Below are 19719 nucleotides of genomic sequence, written 5' to 3'. Positions count from 1 at the left end.
TCTGCCTGATTCGCCAATTTGAATCAATTCACTGATTCACTTCAGTGAATCTATTTGTTCTCAGAAAAAATTGTGCTTACTGATTTAGTGACCAACACATACACACACACCCTAGTGAGACCTGACATACCTCCCGGCCTCCTAAAGCAGCAGCAACAATGGCGGTGGCCAGCCGGTAGAATCGGCGCTGTAACCAGGCTGCTTGCGGCCTGCCCCACCGGGGCCTTCTCTCTGCCACGTCACTGATGATGTGGCAGAGGGAAGCCCTGGTGGGGCAGGCCGCAAACAGCCTGTTCACAGCACTGCCTCTGCCAGCCAGCCAGCCACCATCACTGCTGCTGCTTTGGGAGGCCCAAAAGTATGTCAGAACTCACATTAGGGGGGAGGGTCAGTCAGGAGTGCTACACAGGGATAGAAGGCATGGAAAGCTGCTGAACAGGGGGATGGGAGGGAGGGATGGAAAGCTGCTGCTCAGAGGGATGGGAGGGAGGGATGGAAAGCTGTTGCACAGGGGAATAGGAGGGATGGAAAGCTGATGCATCTTGTAGGACTCTCCAATCTAGTAACCAAAACCTGCTCACCATTCCACCGAAACGAGAACTCTTCTATGACACTACCCACAAAACCATTTTCTCTGTTACAGCTCCCACTTTGTGGAATGTCCTCCCAACTGTCCAACTAGAAAACTCATTAGATAAATTTAAAATCAAACTCAAAACCTTTCTTTTTAAAAATGCCTATACCCTTTAATCCCTGTCCTCTTTGACAAATCATTTTCATTTGCTGAACTCTTCTGGAAATCAAAACGCTTCTTTTAAAGCGAGCCCTACCTAAATGCATTTCCCTTTTCCACTTACCTCTTTTAGTTTTATTTTCTACCTCCATGTATTTAATAATTTCTCTTTCCCCATTTCCCTCTCATTTCATGTATGTCAGTGCCTAAATGCTCCCCTCCTTTTAGCCTAGATACGAGTTTTACTTTTTAAATTATATTTTATTGTTAATCGTTTAGATACCTGCATGATAAACGGTATATCAAAAATTTGGAAACTTGGAGAGAGAAAGGAGAGAGGAAGAATTGTTGGACATAGGGTGGAGGAGAAGAAGGGAGAGATGCAACAAAGAGGTATGGGTGAAATCCTGCATATGGTGGAGGGGGACATGCATGGAAAAGAGAGAGGGAGAAATGTTGGACATAGGGTGGAGAGCAGGGAGAAATGGTGCATGGGGAGAAAGAAAGAAATGTTGCACATGATAATGGAGGGAAGGAAGAGAGAGATACTGCATGGAGGGGAATAAAGAGTTTTGACCCATGGTACAAGGCAGGAAGAGAGAGATGGTAGACAGTGGGAAAGAAACAGAAATGTTGGATATGGCAGTGGAAGGGAAGTACAGAGATAGAAGATGGATGATGAGCACAGAAAAAGAAAACGTCAAATGGACAGGAGACCCTGGCGAGCGACTTAACAGAAGACAAACAGAAACCAGAGCCCGGGACCAACATGATTTGAATAATAAAATGACTAGACAACAAAAGGTAGAAAAATATTTGTATTTTCTGTTTTGTGACTACAATGTGTCAGATTTGAAATGTGTATCCTGGTGTCAGACAGCAAGCACGAGCTAGTACCTAACAGAGAGAGGAAAAGTATTTTTTGTTTATTTTATTTACACCACAGCACCGGTGTGGGATTGGAGATGGCAAAGGGGGAAATTTTTCCCTGAATCAGACAGAACTAATAGGAAGGGCATGCCGGATAAATGTAGCTTCTGGTTGCTTGAGAGTTAAAGGCCCCCTTTTATCAAGCCACGTTAGGATTTTTTTATCGCTGGCCACTGCAATAAAAGCTCAAATGTTCATAGAATTCCTATGAGTGTTGGAGCTTTTACTGCAGTGGCCGGCAATAAAAAAACCCTAATATAGTTTGATAAAAGAGGGCCAAAAATAATCTGCTGTCCTCCCACTCCAAGGCCACTGGCACAGCTACCCTCCACTCCACCTCCCCCCCCTCCCCTGAGGCTACTGGAGTTGCTCTCCTCCCTTTGTAGTCAAGATGATCGGTGCTGCTATCCACCTCCTCCCCCCACCATACGGGTGTTGGTGCAGAAAGAGCCTGATGCCAATGTTCTATGCTGGCTTCTGCAGGGCCTTGAGCATCTGTACATTAAAGGCGTCCAAGAGCTAAGCACACCCAAAGCCTGTCCATAACATACCTCCAACATGCCCCTTTGAACTTTGGACGCACAGCAACTAGGAAGCCTAGCAAGATGTCCAGAAGTTTAAATTTAAAAGTCAGCACTTGGACTTGGACTTGAATTTCGAACAGGGCATAGTGTTGAAACATTACTGGTCTCTACTGTTGATGAGTTGAGAATGGGTATGGATAAAAATATGATTTTTTTGTGTTGTCTCTGGATATATCCGCTGTATTTGATATAGTGGATTGTCATATTTTGCTACATAAATTATCAATGATGGGAATTGGTGGATCACTGATTGTTTTATTTTTAGAGAAGGAGGGAAGAGGACATTCTCTTTCTGAGAGGAGAAAAGTAGAAGACAAATCTTTGGGTAAGTACACATTATTTTGCTCTGAGCTTTGATAGGTTTGGGGAAGAAAAGCTCAATAGCAGGTTCCCTTCTAAAGAAAATTTGATCTTAAAAGAACAAACTTTTAATAAAATCCTAAGGCTCTCTATACTAGTCTAATATATTCCTAGTAGCTTAATAAGGTTAATTAATTCACTCAATAACAAGATGCAGATAGTAGTCCAGCAGCAAGAGGGTAGCTATCCAGTCTTTTGCATTGAGTGTCACATGTATGACTTTCTCCCGGTTGGCGAGAAGTTATATGTGTGTGCTCGCTGCAAAGAGCTCCTAGCTCTCAGAGAATGAGTACTTTCCCTTGAGGCTAAAGTAGCAGATTTGGAGGAACTGAGGGAGACAAAGAAGTACACAGAGGAGACCTAGAGGGATATTGTAGAGAAGCCCCACCACCAGTCTGGTAGCCCCTGTCCTGCCTTGGAGGAGCGAGGTCTCCAAGAAGGAGAGCATCACTCTGGTGAAGTAGGAAATAACCCTGTAGCTAGGACCCGCCCACCAGGGGATGTAATATCCTCTTGCACCAAGGATGTATCTCTAGGGACTTCTGCCCAGGAGGGAAAAGTTAGGACAGTGGTTGTAGTTGGTGATTCGATTATTAGGCATGTAGCTGGGTGGCTGGTGGGCGTGAGGATCACCTGGTCACTTACCTGTCTGGTGCAAAGGTGGCAGACCTCACACATCACATAGATAGGATTTTAAGATAGTGCTGGGGAGGAGCCAGCTGTCCTGGTACATGCAGGTACCAATGACATAGGAAAATGTGGGAGGGAGGTTCTGGAAGCCAAATTTAGGCTCTTAGGTAGAAAGCTGAAATCCAGATCCTCCAGGGTTGCATTGTATAGTTGTTACTGAGGTGGCAATGCATAAAGTCATCTGCCTTGACCTCTTTGAAAACCCGTGGAATATAAATGATGATTAACATTTTCTGTGCATACAGTGTGCTTTTGTGTTTTTTAAAATTTTATTGTTGGTAGATCATTTTGACTTGGCCATGAAGGTAAGATGGAGGGAGGGAGGGGAGCTGCTGAAAGACATCTAGTAATCCTTGCAGGCTTGACTGTGCAGGGAATTATTTTTGTAAAATCATGTTTTGTTATGTGACTGGCATTATTTAGACTTTAATTTCTATGAATGAATAGAATGAAAATGATATAAAATTGCTTGCTTGTTTTTATGTGTGTGCACTGAAGGGAAGTGGAGAGAGTGCACTGAGGATGCTGAAGGGAAATGGGGAACAGAAAGTGGGGAGAAAACGCTGATTTATAAATTGACAATTGTACAGAATATTGATTCTTTTTATATTTTAATATAATAAGTTCAGTATAAAACTATTTGAGGCTTGTGTGGTTGGGATCAGATGGTTTGAAGGGATGGGGACCGAGCTCGTTGGGACGGGGACAGATTTTTCCCCATGTCATTCTCTAAGCTCTGCCATGAATCGATTTCGATTACGTGCGGGCAAGCAGAATGTCAGTCGGGTTGACGTAGCCGTCGTAGCACAAGCGGGCACGGGGTATGGCCCTCAAAAAAAAATCTTAATCGTTGTACTGCTGATTTTGGCTCTTTTGACTAATGAATTTGCCTACCACTGCTCTAGGGTATACATATTCAGGGCTTCCAGTCTTTTCTCATACGTCTTTTGAAGCAAACCTCCTATCATTTTCATCACCCTCCTCTGGACCGCTTCAAGTCTTCTTATGTCCTTCGCCAAATATGGTCTCTAAAACTGAACACAATACTCCAAGTGGGGCCTCACCAATGACCTGTAAAGGGGCATCAACACCTTCTTTCTTCTACTGGTTATGCCTCTCTTTATACAGCCTAGCATCCTTCTGGCAGCAGCCACCGCCTTGTCACACTGTTTTTTGAACATAAGAATAGCCTTACTGGGTCAGACCAATGGTCCATCAAGCCCAGTAGTCTGTCCTAACAGTGACCAATCCAGGTCACTAGTACCTGGCCAAAACCCAAGGAGTAGCAATATTCCATGCTACCGATCCAGGGCAAGCAGTGGCTGCCCCCATGTCTTTCTCAATAACAGACTATGGACTTTTCCTCCAGGAAATTGTCCAAACCTTTCTTAAAACCAGCTACGCTATCTGCCCCTACCACAACCTCTGGCAATGTGTTCCAGAGCTTAACTATTCTCTGAGTTTAAAAAAATTCCTCCTATTGGTTTTAAAAGAATTTCCCTGTAACTTCATCGAGTGTCCCCTAGTCTTTATCATTTTTAAGAGTAAAAAATCGATCCACTTCTACCCGTTCTACTCTACTCAGGATTTTGTAGACTTCAATCATATCTCCCCCTCAGCCGTCTCTTTTCCAAGCTGAAGAGCCCTAACCTTTTTTGTCTTTCTTTATATGAGAGGAGTTCCATCACCTTTATCATCTTAGTCGCTCTTCTTTGAACCTTTTCTAGCACCGCTATATCTTTCTTGAGATAAGGAGACCAGAATTGAATACAATACTCCAGATGAGGTCGCACCATGGAGCGATACAGAAGCATTATAACATTCTAAGTTTTGATAGCCATCCCTTTTTTAATAATTCCTGTTTGCTTTTTTGGCCGCTGTCGCACATTTCATTGTATTGTCTATGATGATACCCAGATCCTTTCCTGGGTGCTAATCGCCAAGGTGGACCCTAGCATCCGGTAACTGTGATTCAAGTTATTCTTCCCAATGTGCATCACTTTGCATTTGTTCACATTAAATTTCATCTGCCATTTGGACGCCCAGTCTTCCAAAAGTCCGCCTGCAATTTTTCACAATCTGCATGCATTTTAACAACTTTGAACAGTTTATTGTCATCTGCAAATTTAATCACCTTACTCATCGTTCCAATTTCCAGATCATTTATAAATAAGTTAAATAGCACTAGTCCCAGTACAGACTCCTGTGGCATTTCACTGTTTACTCTTCTCCACTAAGAAAAATGAACATTTAACCCTATCCTCTATTTTCTATTTGATAACCAAATCCTAATCCACAATTGAATTTTGCCTCCTATCTAATCTAATCTAATCTAAACCTTAGGTTTGTATACTGCATCATCTCTACATTCGTAAAGCTCGACACGGTTAACAAGAGTTAGGGTAGAAAGGAACTCCAGTGGAGGGAAGAGGCAAAATGAAGAGAAAATTTAGAGGACTAGAATAACCAGAGAGGGGGGAGAAGTTACATTTTTGAGAGTAACCAGGTTTTCAGATGTTTACGGAAGAGTTGGAGGGAGCTCAGATTCCTAAGAGGGGAGGTAAGGTTGTTCCAGAGCTGAGTGATTCTGAAAGGGAGGGAAAGGAAAGTTTCAGTTTTTGGGTGGATCTGGCAGAATTGGGGTTAGAGGAGTTCCAAGAAAGAGGAATGAAGGGAGGGAGAATACCGTGTAGGATCTTGAAAGTGAGGCAGGCACATTTGAAGTGGACTCTGGAGATAATCGGAAGCCAGTGGAGCTTGGATAAAAGCAGTGAGACGTGGTTGAATTTGCTTTTTGCGAAGATAAGCTTAGCAGCTGTATTCTGAATCCGTTGGAGTCTTTGAAGGTTTTTCTTTGTTAGGCTAAGGTAGATAGAGTTGCAATAGTCCAGTCTGGAAAGGATGGTGGATTGGACAAGGACGGCAAAGTGTTTTTGATGGAAACAGGATCTCACTTTTCTCAGCATTTGAAGGCTGAAGAAAAATTTTTTTACTAGGGAGCTGAGGTGGTCGTTGAAGGAAAGTGTAGAGTCAATGATGACTCCCAGAACTTTACTAGAATATTCAAGATGCAGAGTGGGGCCAGAGGACAGTGGGATGGAGGTGGGCAGTTGGTCCAATTTTGGGCCGAGCCAGAGAAGTTTTGTTTTAGATTCGTTTAGTTTCATCTGCACAGTGTGGGCCCAGGATTGAAGGTTCGATATACATGAGGATATGTTCGCCGAGAGGTTGGTGAGGTTCCGGTCGGTCTTGAGGAGGACAAAGATGTCGTCTGCGTAAGTGTAGAGTGTTTCAAGGGGGGAGAGATGGAGGAGTTTAAGGGAGGACATATAAATGTTGAAGAGGATAGGAGAGAGAGGTGAGCCTTGCGGGACTCCACAGATCGGGTTCCAGAGGGAGGAAGAAGTGCCCTTCATGTTGACTATGTAGGAGCGGGAGCGTAAGAACTTCGAGAACCAGTCAAGGACTGTGGAGTTTATGCCTTTCTCGGTGAGTTGGTAAATTAGAACAGTGGTTCCCAACCCTGTCCTGGAGGACCACCAGGCCAATCGGGTTTTCAGGCTAGCCCTAATGAATATGCATGAGAGAGATTTGCATATAATGGAAGTGAGAGACATGCAAATCTGCTCCATGCATATTCATTAGGGCTAGCCTGAAAACCCGACTGGCCTGGTGTTCCTCCAGAACAGGGTTGGGAACCACTGAATTAGAATATCATGATGGACGACATCAAAAGCTGCAGAGAGATCAAATTGAAGAAGGACGGCGAACTTGTTGCGAGAATGGAGATATTGAGCTTTTGAGATTAAGGAGGTCAGAAGGGATTCGGTGCTGAAATTGGGACGGAAGCCGTATTGGTAGGGTTGAAGAATGGTGAATTTCTCAAGGTAGGAAGATAGTTGAATGGATATGATGGACTCTAGCATCTTGGTAAGAAGGGGGATGTTAGCTATTGGACGGTAGCTGGATGGTGTAGAGGGGTCAAGCTCAGGTTTTTTCAGTAGTGGGGTTAAGGAAATATGGCCCATTTCTGGGGAGAAGAGACCCGAATGGAGGGCGGAGTTTATGAGAATGGTAAGAGATGAGATGGCCTGAGGGGGAGTGTTCTTGTAGAGGTAGGAGGGGAAAGGATCCAAGGTACAGTTGCAGGATTTCAATTTGAGGCAGATATTATAGACCAGGGATTCGGAAACAAGTTCGAAGGAAGACCAGGATCTGTCTGCTGGGATAGGGTAGGGGTCTGTTGGGATAGGGTTGGGGTCAATTGGAATCAGAGATTTGTAGGAGATTGCAGGTGGGAAGGAGCGCCTCAAGGTGGAGACCTTATCGTTGAAGAACTTTGCTAGAGAATCGGCTGAGGGGGAGGAGGGAAGTATGGAGTCATTTTGTAGGTTTGTGAGATTTGTGAGATAGTGGTGTCAGTCTCATAGAATGAAGGTGAAAGTAGATTGATAATAGAGACTTATCAGGGAGGGTTCATGCACAAGAAGTATAGCTAGGCAGTCTAGCATCCTTCTGAATTTGGCCACATCCTTTTACAATGTTTTACAACCTTGAGCTCTTGAGACAATATCTTCCTCATTCTATAACAGGTCACCTAAAGATAGGTGCCCAATAGCGTGCAAAAGTTTTACAAACTTATGAAACCTATTCCAAACTAACAAACACTTAGAGTAAGTTTAATGAAATTTCTTTAATTTCAATGAAAAAAACCAACCTGTCCATTAGACCCCACTCCTTCTAAACTGGTTGTTGTCCTTAAATCATCATATGCTTCTTCCATTAGCTCCTGCTATAATCGATAATAATTTGCATACAGGTCTTGTTCTTGACTTAAGGAAACAAGCCTCTTGAAGAAATCTTCTTTGGACTCCTCTGTTCCTTCTATCAACTTGTTTCTAATTTACTTATCTTTTTACAACTCTCAGCATGTAGAGATTTCTAAAGTTCTTCACCCTTGCCAATATGGTTTCCATGCAGGTCATAACACAGAAACCATTTTTATGTGTCTTTTAAACAAATGTCTTATTGCTTTTGAGGGTGATAAAATTGCTTCAGTGATTTCTTTAGATTTATCTTCCACTTTCAGTCTTCTAGATCATGCTTCACTTCTTAATGTTCTATGACACTGTGTTGCATAGGTTTACCTCATTTCTTTATAATAGCACATTTTCAGTGTCATTTTCAAGGGGGGGGGTCTTCAGTTTTACCACCCTGCAAGTATTCCACAAGGATGTATTTTTTTCTCCCTTACTTTTTAATGTTTTCCTAAGCCTTCTAGCCTTACTTGTACAATCTCAGGGAGTACAGGCATATTATTATGCAGATGATATCTTGCACATTTTTATACCTGTCCATTAAACCCCAATATACGGTAACTCCACTAAATAATTATTTATCTTTATTTCCCTCTTGACTTTCTATGAACCATTTAGTTTTGAACCCTTCAAAATCTACAGCTTTTTGGCTTACAGGTCTGTATCCTAAGCTTGGCTTACAGGTCTGTATCCTAACGATGAGCCTTCACTTATTCCTATTCTTTGTGGTTCTCCTACAACAGTGCTTGATCATTTTAAATATTTGGGAATTGTCCTAGATTGTAACTCTCCTTTGAACAACAAATTAATAATCTGGTTAAAACATGCTTTGAAACACTGTGCCAACTTTTATTCTTCTGCACTGATGTCACTGCTTTATTCACTTAGGTCCATCTAATATAATAAAATGCTAGGCCGCACATGCGCACTCAAAAGTCGTGTTCCCTGATCCGTCTCGACGACACGAGTGCGCATGCGCGCCAGACAAGCTTCCCTGCTCTCCACCTCATAATACGGAAGTTTCTTTACACGCTGACGATCGCCTCCACAAGCCTGCTCCCAGCCAGCCGACGATTGCCTCCACAAGCCGGGACTGGGGTACGAAGAGCGCCTCCTCCCCCCCCCCCCGGGACGAACTGAAAAACTGACCCCGCCACCCGGGACCCGAGTCCTTTGCCACCCCACCCTTCCCTTCCCGCGGACCCGACTACGAACCTTGCGATTCCAGCGTGTGCAGCAGTCTTCACAAGCTGCTTCGGGCCCTTCTACTGCCCTGATTTGCTCTGCCGCGTCTCTGATGATGTCATCAGGGACGTGCCAGAGTAAATCAGGGCAGTAGAAGGGCCCGAAGCAGCATGTGAAGACTGCTGCACACGCTGCTGGAATCACCAGCTTTGTAGTCGGGACCGTAGGAAGGGAAAGGGGGTAGAGGAAAGGCTAATGCTGCTGCACAGGGCACCCATTAATGTAACGGGCTTGCTTTCGGGAGGGGCTAGAGAGTCAGAAGGTAATACTATAAATACAGGTAGGCAGGGGGCCAGGGAGAAAGACAGAGAGACATACAGAAAGAAAGACAGGGGGCCAGGGACAGAGACAGACATAAAGAAAGACAAACAGACAGGGGGCCAGAGAGACAACAGATAAATACAGGTAGGCAGGAGGGCCAGGGAGAAAGACAGAGAGACATACAGAAGGAAAGACGGGGCCAGGGAGACAGATAGAATAAACACAGACAGACAGCAGAGAAAGAGAGAAAAAAACCTCCCCCTACCCAGACAAACACTAGCCAAGGATAGAGAGAGAGAAAGAATGACAGACAGGGGGCCAGAGAGACAGACAGAAAGAAAGACAGACAGACATCTATTCTAGCACCCGTTAATTTAACGGGCTTAAAGACTAGTATTCTATAAAAGGCACCTTAAGTTAGGCGCCTAACTTAAGTTAAAAATGCCATTTAAAACCAATTAAAAGGATTTAAAAACAAAAACTGTAGGTGCCTATCAGCGCCTTAAAAATTGGTGCCTGCATCACACCTACAGAGGCGCTTTAAAATGCCTAATACCAGTGTAGGCATGGTTAATGCTGAAACTGGAATTAGGCATCGTAAAGTGCCTCCATAAGCACAATTCATTTGAAAGGTAGGTGCCGGAAATGTAGACCTTGAAAACCTGGCGCCCACCTTTCTTGAAGCTTTGATTCTACAAATGGTGCAGTCACGTGATTGATAAGCAATCATCAACCATTAATAAGCTTGCCACTGCCTCAGTTTGTAGAATCCATGCCTTATTCTTTCATGATTAGATTATTGGAACATAGCAGATGCAGGTTTTTCTCAAGGTCAATTTAAACAATTACAATCAGTCCAGAATACTGCTATTGCATGTACATTTTTTTGTAATTTTATCATGTTTCCCCTCTCTTATGACACTGTCATATTTCGGACATAGTTCAAAATGTTATTATTAACCTTTAAAGTCCTATTTTAACTTTTGCACCTTACAATATCTTTCTCCTCTTATAAATCTGCCTTCACTCTTTGCACATTATTCATGCTCACCACCTTTTTGTTATTTCTTTACCTTGAACAAGATTGCAATTCACTCGACAAAATGCATTTTCCTACACAGCCCCTTTAAATTGGATTGCTTGCGCATTCTGTTGCTTAAAAAGATGTTTAAAATGTTTTCTTTGAACAGGCTCTTGGCATCTCTTGGATGTGTTAAAGTTCTACTATGTCTTAACTTTATTTTTTTTTCTTTTATATATTTGTGTGTTTTGAGTTTTATTTTCAATCTGTTTTCTTCTGAAAAATTCAATAAAATTACAATGAACAATACAAAACGTCTTTTTCTCTCTTCTATTATACAGTACAAAAGATCCCAACTCAAACCTTTTTTCCTGAACAGGAATAGAAACAATAATTTAAAAGATCCATAACATAGATACCACATAACATAGATACCACATAAGCCCCTCCTATCTTCCTCCTCCCTTCCCCATCCCTAAACAAAACAAAGCATGACCTTCCCTGGCTTGGTTTCTTATAGTCAGCAGGGCTGTACACAAAAGAAATCTTTTGCAATAGAAGTATAATGCCATCCCACCCAGCCAGAAAAACCTAGCCTAAATTCACCATTGGGAGGTCTTTGCATTCCCTGCACAGAAGGCAAATATAAAGAATTCAAGATGTGGCTTCATCCTTGAGGAGATAGTTGATGTATATAGCTATCCCATGTCTTCAAGAAACATTGTTTTGTGCTTAAACATTGTCCTGTGCTTCCCACACCATAAGCTTACGGACTTCATTTCTCCACTGCCAATATCCTGGAGCAGTGTCCGCCACCTAAGATATGAAACATTGTCATACCATTAAATATAATTTGCATCTCAACAAATTGCTGCCATGTGCTTGACCCTGATTGTGCCCTGAGATATCTAAGATAAGATGGACCGGAGTATCCATAATAATATACCTCAGAATGAAAGACATAGAGCGCCAAAATTTGTGGGCATTTCCACAAGGAATGGAGAAAAGTTTTTTATATGTGTTTTAGTTTTATTACTTTACTATTTCTTTGAATTTATAGTCATTCTTTCCTATTTGAGCATTGGAGTTCTGTTTCCTTTTATTTTAAACTAGTTTATGTAAACTGCTTTGTTTGCTGTATCATGAAAGGTGGTATAACAAGTCAATTAACATAAATCTTACATGCATAAATGCTAGCAGTGCACTCATCAGTATTCTATAACATAAGTGTGCAAAAACAATAGCATTCAGTTGAATAGGGGCATATACCTGGATAATAATAACTTTATTTTTATATACCGCCATACCACAAACAGTTCCAAGCGGTTTACAATGGAAGAGACTGTATACAGACAGCAAAATTACAGAGAACTTTCAAAATTACATTGGCATGTTAAGTTTAGTCAGGTTTATCTGGGAGTGTTTTGGAAGTACATCAGGTTGAAGTGGGGTCAGAGAAATTTGTCAAAGAGAGAAGTTTTTATTGACTTCCTAAACGTTTGGTACGAAAGTGCGTTTGAGATGAAGTTGGTTAAACATTTGCTCCATTTGCCTGCTTGGAATGATAGTGTTCTATCGAGGTATCTCTTGTAGGTGCTGCCCTTTAGGGATGGAAAAGCGAATAAGTAGGTACTGCTTGTATTAGTTGTGCCTGGGAATTCGAATTGGTGAGACAGATAGGATGGGGTTGAACCTGTCATGGTTTTGAAGCAAAGGCAAGCAAACTTAAAAATGACCCTTGCTTCCACAGGCAGCCAGTGTAGTTTTTTTGTAATATGGGCTCACATGGTCTGATTTCTTGAGGCCATAAATGAGACGGACTGCAGCATTTTGGATGACTCTCAGTCGTTTGATGGTTTTCTTGAGAGATCCCAAGTATATAATATAAGTAGTCTAAGGTACTTAAGATCAGGGATTGAACCAGCAGTCGAAAGGAGACATATAAAGGACACATAAAGTCCCATATTTACACATATATTTTATTTAAGAATTTATATACTGCTTAAAAACCTAGGTGGTTTAAAAAGCACCATACATAATAAAATAAAACATATAAAAACAAAAAAATCAAACCTTACAAACACAACAGAGAATGCTGTAAGTTATGCTCTAATGTGCCACACTTAAGCGCATTTAAGAGCACATTTATGTCTGCTATGGACACGGCTTAAGTAGATACACCTAAATGCTGGTGCATAAATGCTTTTGAGATGTTCTAATTTCAGCTGCTTAGCTGTGCAGATCCTGGTACTGAATATTGGCAGCACCCACATAACTGATAGCTTCTCCCCAGTACCAGCCCTGACATTGCCCACTTCCAACATGGGCAGAGGTAATACTCAGCAACACTGCCCAGTTTAATGCCCTGAATATTGGCAGTTGGGCAGCTCAATGCAATTTAAGCAGGCAGAAGCCTCTCCTGTCCACTTACAGTAAATCATTTTGAATATCAGGCAGCTAGTGTTTATAGTAATAAGCTGAGAAACAAAAAAGTAAGGGTTCAAATCCTGCTTCTCCCAATTACACTCTTTGTAAACTTTGGCAAGTCACTTTACCCTCCACTTTACTCAGTAGGATGATTCATTAATTAGTAGGGCAGTCCCACAAATGCTGTGGCAGCCATGGCAAGGGTGCTCAAAGTGAGTCTCTTCCAATGCAGTAGGTCCTAAGAAATGAACAAGAGAAGGCTGAAACCTCTGTCCAACAAAGGTTACCCCAAATCAAGAATTTGTACAAATATATGTATTTCCAATCAAATATATTTATTCAATATTAATCAAAAGCCAATTAATTACTAAGGCAGCCTTTCCATAAAATTCCAATAAAAATATCATTTGCACAAAGGAGAAGTCTCACAGAGTTTCACCATGTAACTAACTGTCCAGAGCTCTCATCCTACTCTGGCTTTTTGTCTGCTTACATACTGTTAAATGGCTATATGTGACATCATCTCCCAAGCTTCACACAATTGGTAAGAAACTCTTCCATTCCATATAAGATATTCCTTACAAATTAGCCTACAGATATAATTAAGTTTACTTTATAATCTAAATAACAATTTCTTGTTTAACTTATTAAACTTAAATGTTTGATTATACAGCAACAACCCAATAAAATATAAAAGGATCAAAATATAGTATACTCTGGAATTCAACATCTAAATTAGTCTTGCATTTCTAGTTGTGCCTTAGCATCAGCAATCATGACAGTGGAGCAAAGATAAAAGGAGAGGCCCCTGCTAGGCTGTTCGTGCGCACCCTTTTACCTTTTGAAAACAGCAAAACAAATATTCTGTATAACCTTGTTTGAATGCTGCCTATTTCTAAACACACACAATGAAATTCTTCGTAGCTATTATAAAAAGGAAAATATCAAATAAACAAGGTTTTTAATTCTATGAACTAACTAAATATATTATATAAAAATAAAGCATTATGATACCAAACAGAAAGCAAAGACAGGAAAACTAAGCTAAGAACAAAAAAAAGAAAAGGAGAGACAAAAAAGTCTTTTTGTTATAAGGCAAAATTCTGGCTATCTGCCTCAGCAAATTTTAGTTATTTTTAATTCAACTATTGCCTGAGTTCCATTAATGATCCAGCAAAGACTCATATATTTTCACCTTTATTGTTCCTTCACAGTTTTCCTGTTCATCTGTTTGCCACTTTCTTTTGTTTATTTATTTATATAAATGTTCATATATATTTCTTTTTATGTTTGCATATACCAACAAATGCTCCTTGCACACCTTTCAGGTGAAGAAAGGTTTGTTAGTCCCCACCATCTGAGTGACAGCGCCACGTTCTCATAAGCTGCAGTGAAACGATCCATGTAGAGGTAGAGTTATTTTGCTTCAGCCTTAGTTTGCCTCAGGTCTTTCTTGGAGCACACTTTCTACTTTCAGCTAGGTAGTTGACACGGTTGGAGAAACTGCCTTGGTGAATGTTAAGTCACCATTCTGCAGACAGTGTTAAACCAGTGAAAAAAAATATATTTTCTTACCTTTTCTTCTTCAGTATAGTGTTGCAAATTCCTCAAATGGTTTCATTGTACTAGTGATCAAGAAGCATGATTTATTTGTATTTAGCTAACACTTTGTTTTTTTTTGTTTTTTCAAACATGGTTCAAGGCATTCTACTATGCCTACTAGGCTTATAATCTAAACTTGTACCTAAAGTAATGGAAAGTTAAGTGACATACCAAAAAACACAAAGAGCAGTGATGGGATCTGAACTGAGCTTAACCTGGTTGTTAGCCCAGTGCTCTAACCATTTTGATGCTCCTCCACTCCTCCCAAGAATTGTACATAAGCATTTCATCTTGCACAAGTCCTCAGCTAGCAATGTCCCTATTTCTGATGTGCACAGGATTGTCATGACTATGGCATAAAAAAAAAATATCATCCTGGTCTTTAGTGTAATGCTTTGCTTCTATCATAGTACTAATTCTTTCATGAAAACCATATTCATCACCATATTCTACTTCGAAAAACGTCAGGCCGTCTGCACCCCAAAGCAGACCCACCCATTCAGGCAAGCTGTGTTTCATTAACCAATTAATGATCACACTGAATACCACTCCCTTAAGTACAACTCAAATTGGTTAGAGAAATAATTCATGTAATTAGCCTAGAGTTCAGTTTGGGAAAAGGCAATTAATCAAATCCCAAAAGTTAAACAGCATTAAAATACTCAGAAAAGGATTATAATAAATAGCATTCTTTATCTGCAGTGAATTCCTGTTGGCAGCATCTAGCAGCAAAGCCTAAAAATATATTTGCTTAAAAAACATGTGGTTCCCCTACACTGCCTAAACCTGTAGCGTGCACACTTAATATATCCTGAAGGATAGGGGGATTGAGAGATACAGATAAGGGTAGATAAGAGTATGGACAGAGTATAGATAAAAACAAGGGGGCTATAGGGCTAAATCAAGATAACATGACAGGTCATGGACCTGATGGGCCGCCGTGGGTGCGGACTGCTGGGCGCGATGGACCTCTGATCTGACCCAGTGGAGGCAAATTTTTATGTTCTTATATATAGAAAGATAGAAAGATGACGGCAGAAAAGGGCCACAGCCCATCAAGTCTGCCCACTCTACTCACCCACCCTAGTTTCTTAACTCGACCCCCGTAGGGATCCCACATGGATGTCCCATTTATTCTTAAAGTCAAGCAGGCTGGTGGCCTCGATCACCTGCACTGGAAGCCTGTTCCAGTGATCCACCACTCTTTCCGTGAAGAAATACTTATATATATTCCACACAATCAAATATTGCTCTGACAAAAATATCTGCTCACGTGGATTGCAAAGATCCTGAATCGTTTTCTTGCCCATTGTTCCCTAAAGGGAATGGGGAAGTCCAGGAAAGGAAAAGAGCAGCCACCTGCTAGGAGGTGTCCCTCTCCCTCTATGCCAGACTGCTTTGATGATGCAAGAGAAGGAAAACAGGGCCGGAAGGGCAGAATCCTTCTTGGTTTCGCCGTTTTGCTAATCGCCTAGCTCCCCTGGCCGCTCATTTGGGATGCACCCATTCTGTTCTAGCGACAGACGGGCGAGCTCCGGCCAGGACCAAAGGGGTTTTCACCTGCGGCCCAGCGAAGGCGTTAGGCCCCGCCCCCCGCGCTTACCTGCCGCCGCCGGAGCCGCGCCTCGGCCCTGGGAGCTGTCCGCCACTCGGTGCTGAAGGCGTCTGGCCGGCGGTTCCCGGCTGCGGGGAGACGAGCGCGGCATTCTCGGGCGCTTGGCCCGCTCCTTCCAGGCTGGTTTCATTGCCCATGGCGACGTCGGCGCGCGGCTCCCAAAGACCCCGGCGGCGCGAGAAGAGACGGGCTGTCTCTCAGGCGCTCGACGGGGAAACCGCTTCCGCCATCACGCAGCTCGAGCCATCGCTCGCGCTTGAGAGGCAGGGTCGCACTGCGCCTGCGCCTGCGCCCCCCCCCCCCTCCTCTCCCGCGCTCTCACCGGCAGGGTCGCAGTGCGCCTGCGCTCCCCCCTTCCCTTGCTCGTGAGGTAAGGATTATGAGGTGTCCGCGGCTTAGCTTTTAGGAGTATTCTAACACAGAAGGACCGGTGCTCAGATGGGCGCATGTTTACCATATAAGGGAGAAACTCCCTTATATGGTAAAATCAGACCCATGCGGAGCGGGGTGATGCCATTTTCAACATGAGGCAGAAGCGAGTGGACATGGCTTAGGGTTACCATGTACTGTAATTATAATTCATGCAATTATGATGTTGCATAATTATATATATGGTAAATAGAGTGGTCCGAATAAATGCTTTTGATACAAAATCTGGGGTAAGCATCTGGAATTATCCTCTGCTGAGTTATGATGTCCATTGTCACTCCAAGTCAGCCACTGTAAAAGCACTGTGGCCTTTAGTATAGTTTCATTCTGTTGCATAAACACAGGAGTCTGTAAAGGGTGATCAGATCAGTGTGTGCTCTGGAACTGCTGTGCAGAAGGATGTCAATTATATTTTTCAGCTTGTCCTCCTTCACTAGTGGAGTATAGCACACACTTCAGTTTTTCCTTCTACAAGTAACCTGAGAAGAAGGTTTGTTCTTATCGGCTCTGTTCAGTTTTTATTTTCAAGTATTGCTTTTTTGTGAGGCTTCGGTGCCAAGAGGACCCTATTTTGGAGGGCTACTCTGGCTGGGAAAGGATGCAGACTCTACAAGGGGAGGCTGCAGCAGCTCAAAGGGCCAGCTTGCCTTCTGATTTATTAGAGGCTTTAGCGCAGGCTGTAGAGCTCCTGTGTGAATCCCATTAGGTTTCAGGGAGCCATTTGTGTTTTCATTTCACTTGTCACGCCACAAGGATCTGTGGGGGTCCTCAGTCTGTGCCTATCCAACTGGCAGCCCACGCCTACCTCAGGGTTCGAAACATTATCTATCAGGACTCCTGAGCAAATAGGCACAAATGAAAGTTTGATAAACAGAGGAAAATATACTCCAGACCATGAGCTGCTAACATCACAGTTCAGAGTACTGTATATTATCCTCACATTGGATAAATTCTATTTATCACACTTTCATTCATGCCTGTTTGCTCATGAGTCGTGATAGAGACCGTTTTAACCCCTGAGGCAGGAGTTTTTCTCAATGAAACACAGTGCCGTGTTGGGTCTTGCATACATTTACTCTTGAAGATTTATATAATAAACTTGTCACCTGGCTATTTGCTCGGTTTATTGGAAGTCTGTTGTCCAACCCCTCTCTTTCTTTGGTCTTCAAATCATTCTGTGGTCTAAATCCTGAAGAATTAACTAGAATTTTGAATTTGCAAAATAATTGGTTAAAATCACAGACTATACAGATGCTAAAATTAAATTATCCTCTGAAAAATGTATTATTTAAAAAACAATTGAAGCAAACTTTCTCTTTTCAAGGAGTAAGAATATGGAACGAATTGCTGTTACAGTTAAAGGAATTACATAAGAACATAAGCATTGCTTCTGCTGGGTCAGACCATCGTCCCTCCAGGTCCATGACCTGAAAGTGTTCCCTACCTAACCTAAAATGTCCATACCCTATTCGCTCAATGTCCTGTAAAGTAAACCTCTATCTGTACCCTGTTATCCCCTTCGCTTCCAGGAAGTCATCCAGTCCCTTTTTGAACCCCAGAATTGTACTCTGTCTTATCACCTCTCCGGGAAGCGCATTCCAGGTGTCTACCACCCGTTCCTATTATTACTAATGGGGATTTTTTGGAAGGCATTAAAACATATTTGTTTTCAAAATGTGAATAATTTATATTATGCTGTCTGATTGTAAAAGTTAAATCTATATTTCCCTCTTTTGTAGAGGTCTTGCAATAACCTACTGCCTGCAAACTGCAGATTCAATAACAGCCTAAAGACATTCCATAATGTCTTTGTCCAGTTTGTCTGTCTTGATCTCTTGATCATGGACTGGCTCTTCTGTGTTTTGTTCTAAAGTGCTGTGCATGTCTGGTAGCGCTATAGAAATGATTAGTAGTAGATATCAATTGTGCAATATAGCTAATATTATTTGTTTCATTGCTTTCCAACATTATTTTCTTTCTATCCCTGAAACTACATGATATCAGTTCTACAGCTATTGAATGTTCAAAGACATTTCAAGTCAATGTAAACGTCTGCGCAATGGGCGGCGGCAAAAAGGGCAAACAGAATGCTTGGAATGATTAAGAAGGGGATCACAAACAGATCTGAAAAGGTTATCATGCCATTATACCAGGCCATGGTACACCCCTACCTGGAATACTGCGTCCAACATTGATCGCTGTACATGAAAAAATACATAGTACTACTCGAAAGGGTCCAGAGAAGAGCGACAAAAATGGTTAAGGGACTGGGGGAGTTGCCGTATAACAAAAGGCTAGAGAAATTGGGCCTATTCTCCCTTGAAAAGAGGAAACTGAGAGGGGACATGACCGAAACATTCAAGATATTGAAGGGAATTGACTTAGTAGAGAAAGAGAGATTGTTTACCCTCTCTAAGGTGAAGAGAACGAGAGGGCACTCGCTAGAGTTGGAAGGGAAAAGATTCCGTACAAACGTAAGGAAGTTTTTCTTCACCCAGAGAGTGGTAGAAACCTGGAATGCTCTTCCGGAGGCTGTTATAGGGGAAAACACCCTCCAGGGATTCAAGACAAAGTTAGACAAGTTCCTGCTGAACCAAAATGTACGCAGGTAAGGCTAGTCTCAGTTAGGGCACTGGTCTTTGACCTAAAGGCTGCCACGTGAACGGACTGCTGGGCACGATGGACCACTGGTCTGACCCAGCAGCGGCAAATCTTATGTTCAAAAATTGTTTTGTTTTTTCATGGACATTCACTTTTTGCATTTATATTCCTTGCTGGAGCTACTGTATATTTTTACTTTGCTATATTTCATAATTTCACACCTATGAATTTGCTAGTTTTCTACCTAAATATATGATATTTCAATGTAACCTGTATTTCAATTGCTGTATATCAGGGAATCCAATGAATTAGAATTACATATATCCATTATTTGCTGTTGTTCATTTTTTGCTGTATTAGCATTCTAAATTTTTATTATTATTGTTATATCACTTGGTACTAAG

General features: G+C 42.0%; 1 protein-coding gene across 1 annotated transcript in view; it reads right to left on the bottom strand.

Annotated features, from left to right (window-relative positions):
• Positions 1-16422, bottom strand: part of BSN (bassoon presynaptic cytomatrix protein) — a 191404-nt gene extending 174982 nt beyond the window's left edge. Inside the window, exon 1 of the mRNA XM_033926633.1 lies at positions 16274-16422. Coding sequence (XP_033782524.1) covers positions 16274-16422 — 149 coding nt within the window. The remainder of the gene's footprint in view (positions 1-16273) is intronic.
• Positions 16423-19719: the final 3297 nt, after the last annotated feature.

The sequence above is a fragment of the Geotrypetes seraphini genome, chromosome 17 (assembly GCF_902459505.1).
Source record: "Geotrypetes seraphini chromosome 17, aGeoSer1.1, whole genome shotgun sequence".
In the NCBI taxonomy this organism is placed as follows: Eukaryota; Metazoa; Chordata; class Amphibia; order Gymnophiona; family Dermophiidae; genus Geotrypetes; species Geotrypetes seraphini.
The sequence above is the reverse complement of the archived record's forward strand: the minus strand, read 5'-3'. Positions and strand labels throughout refer to the sequence as shown.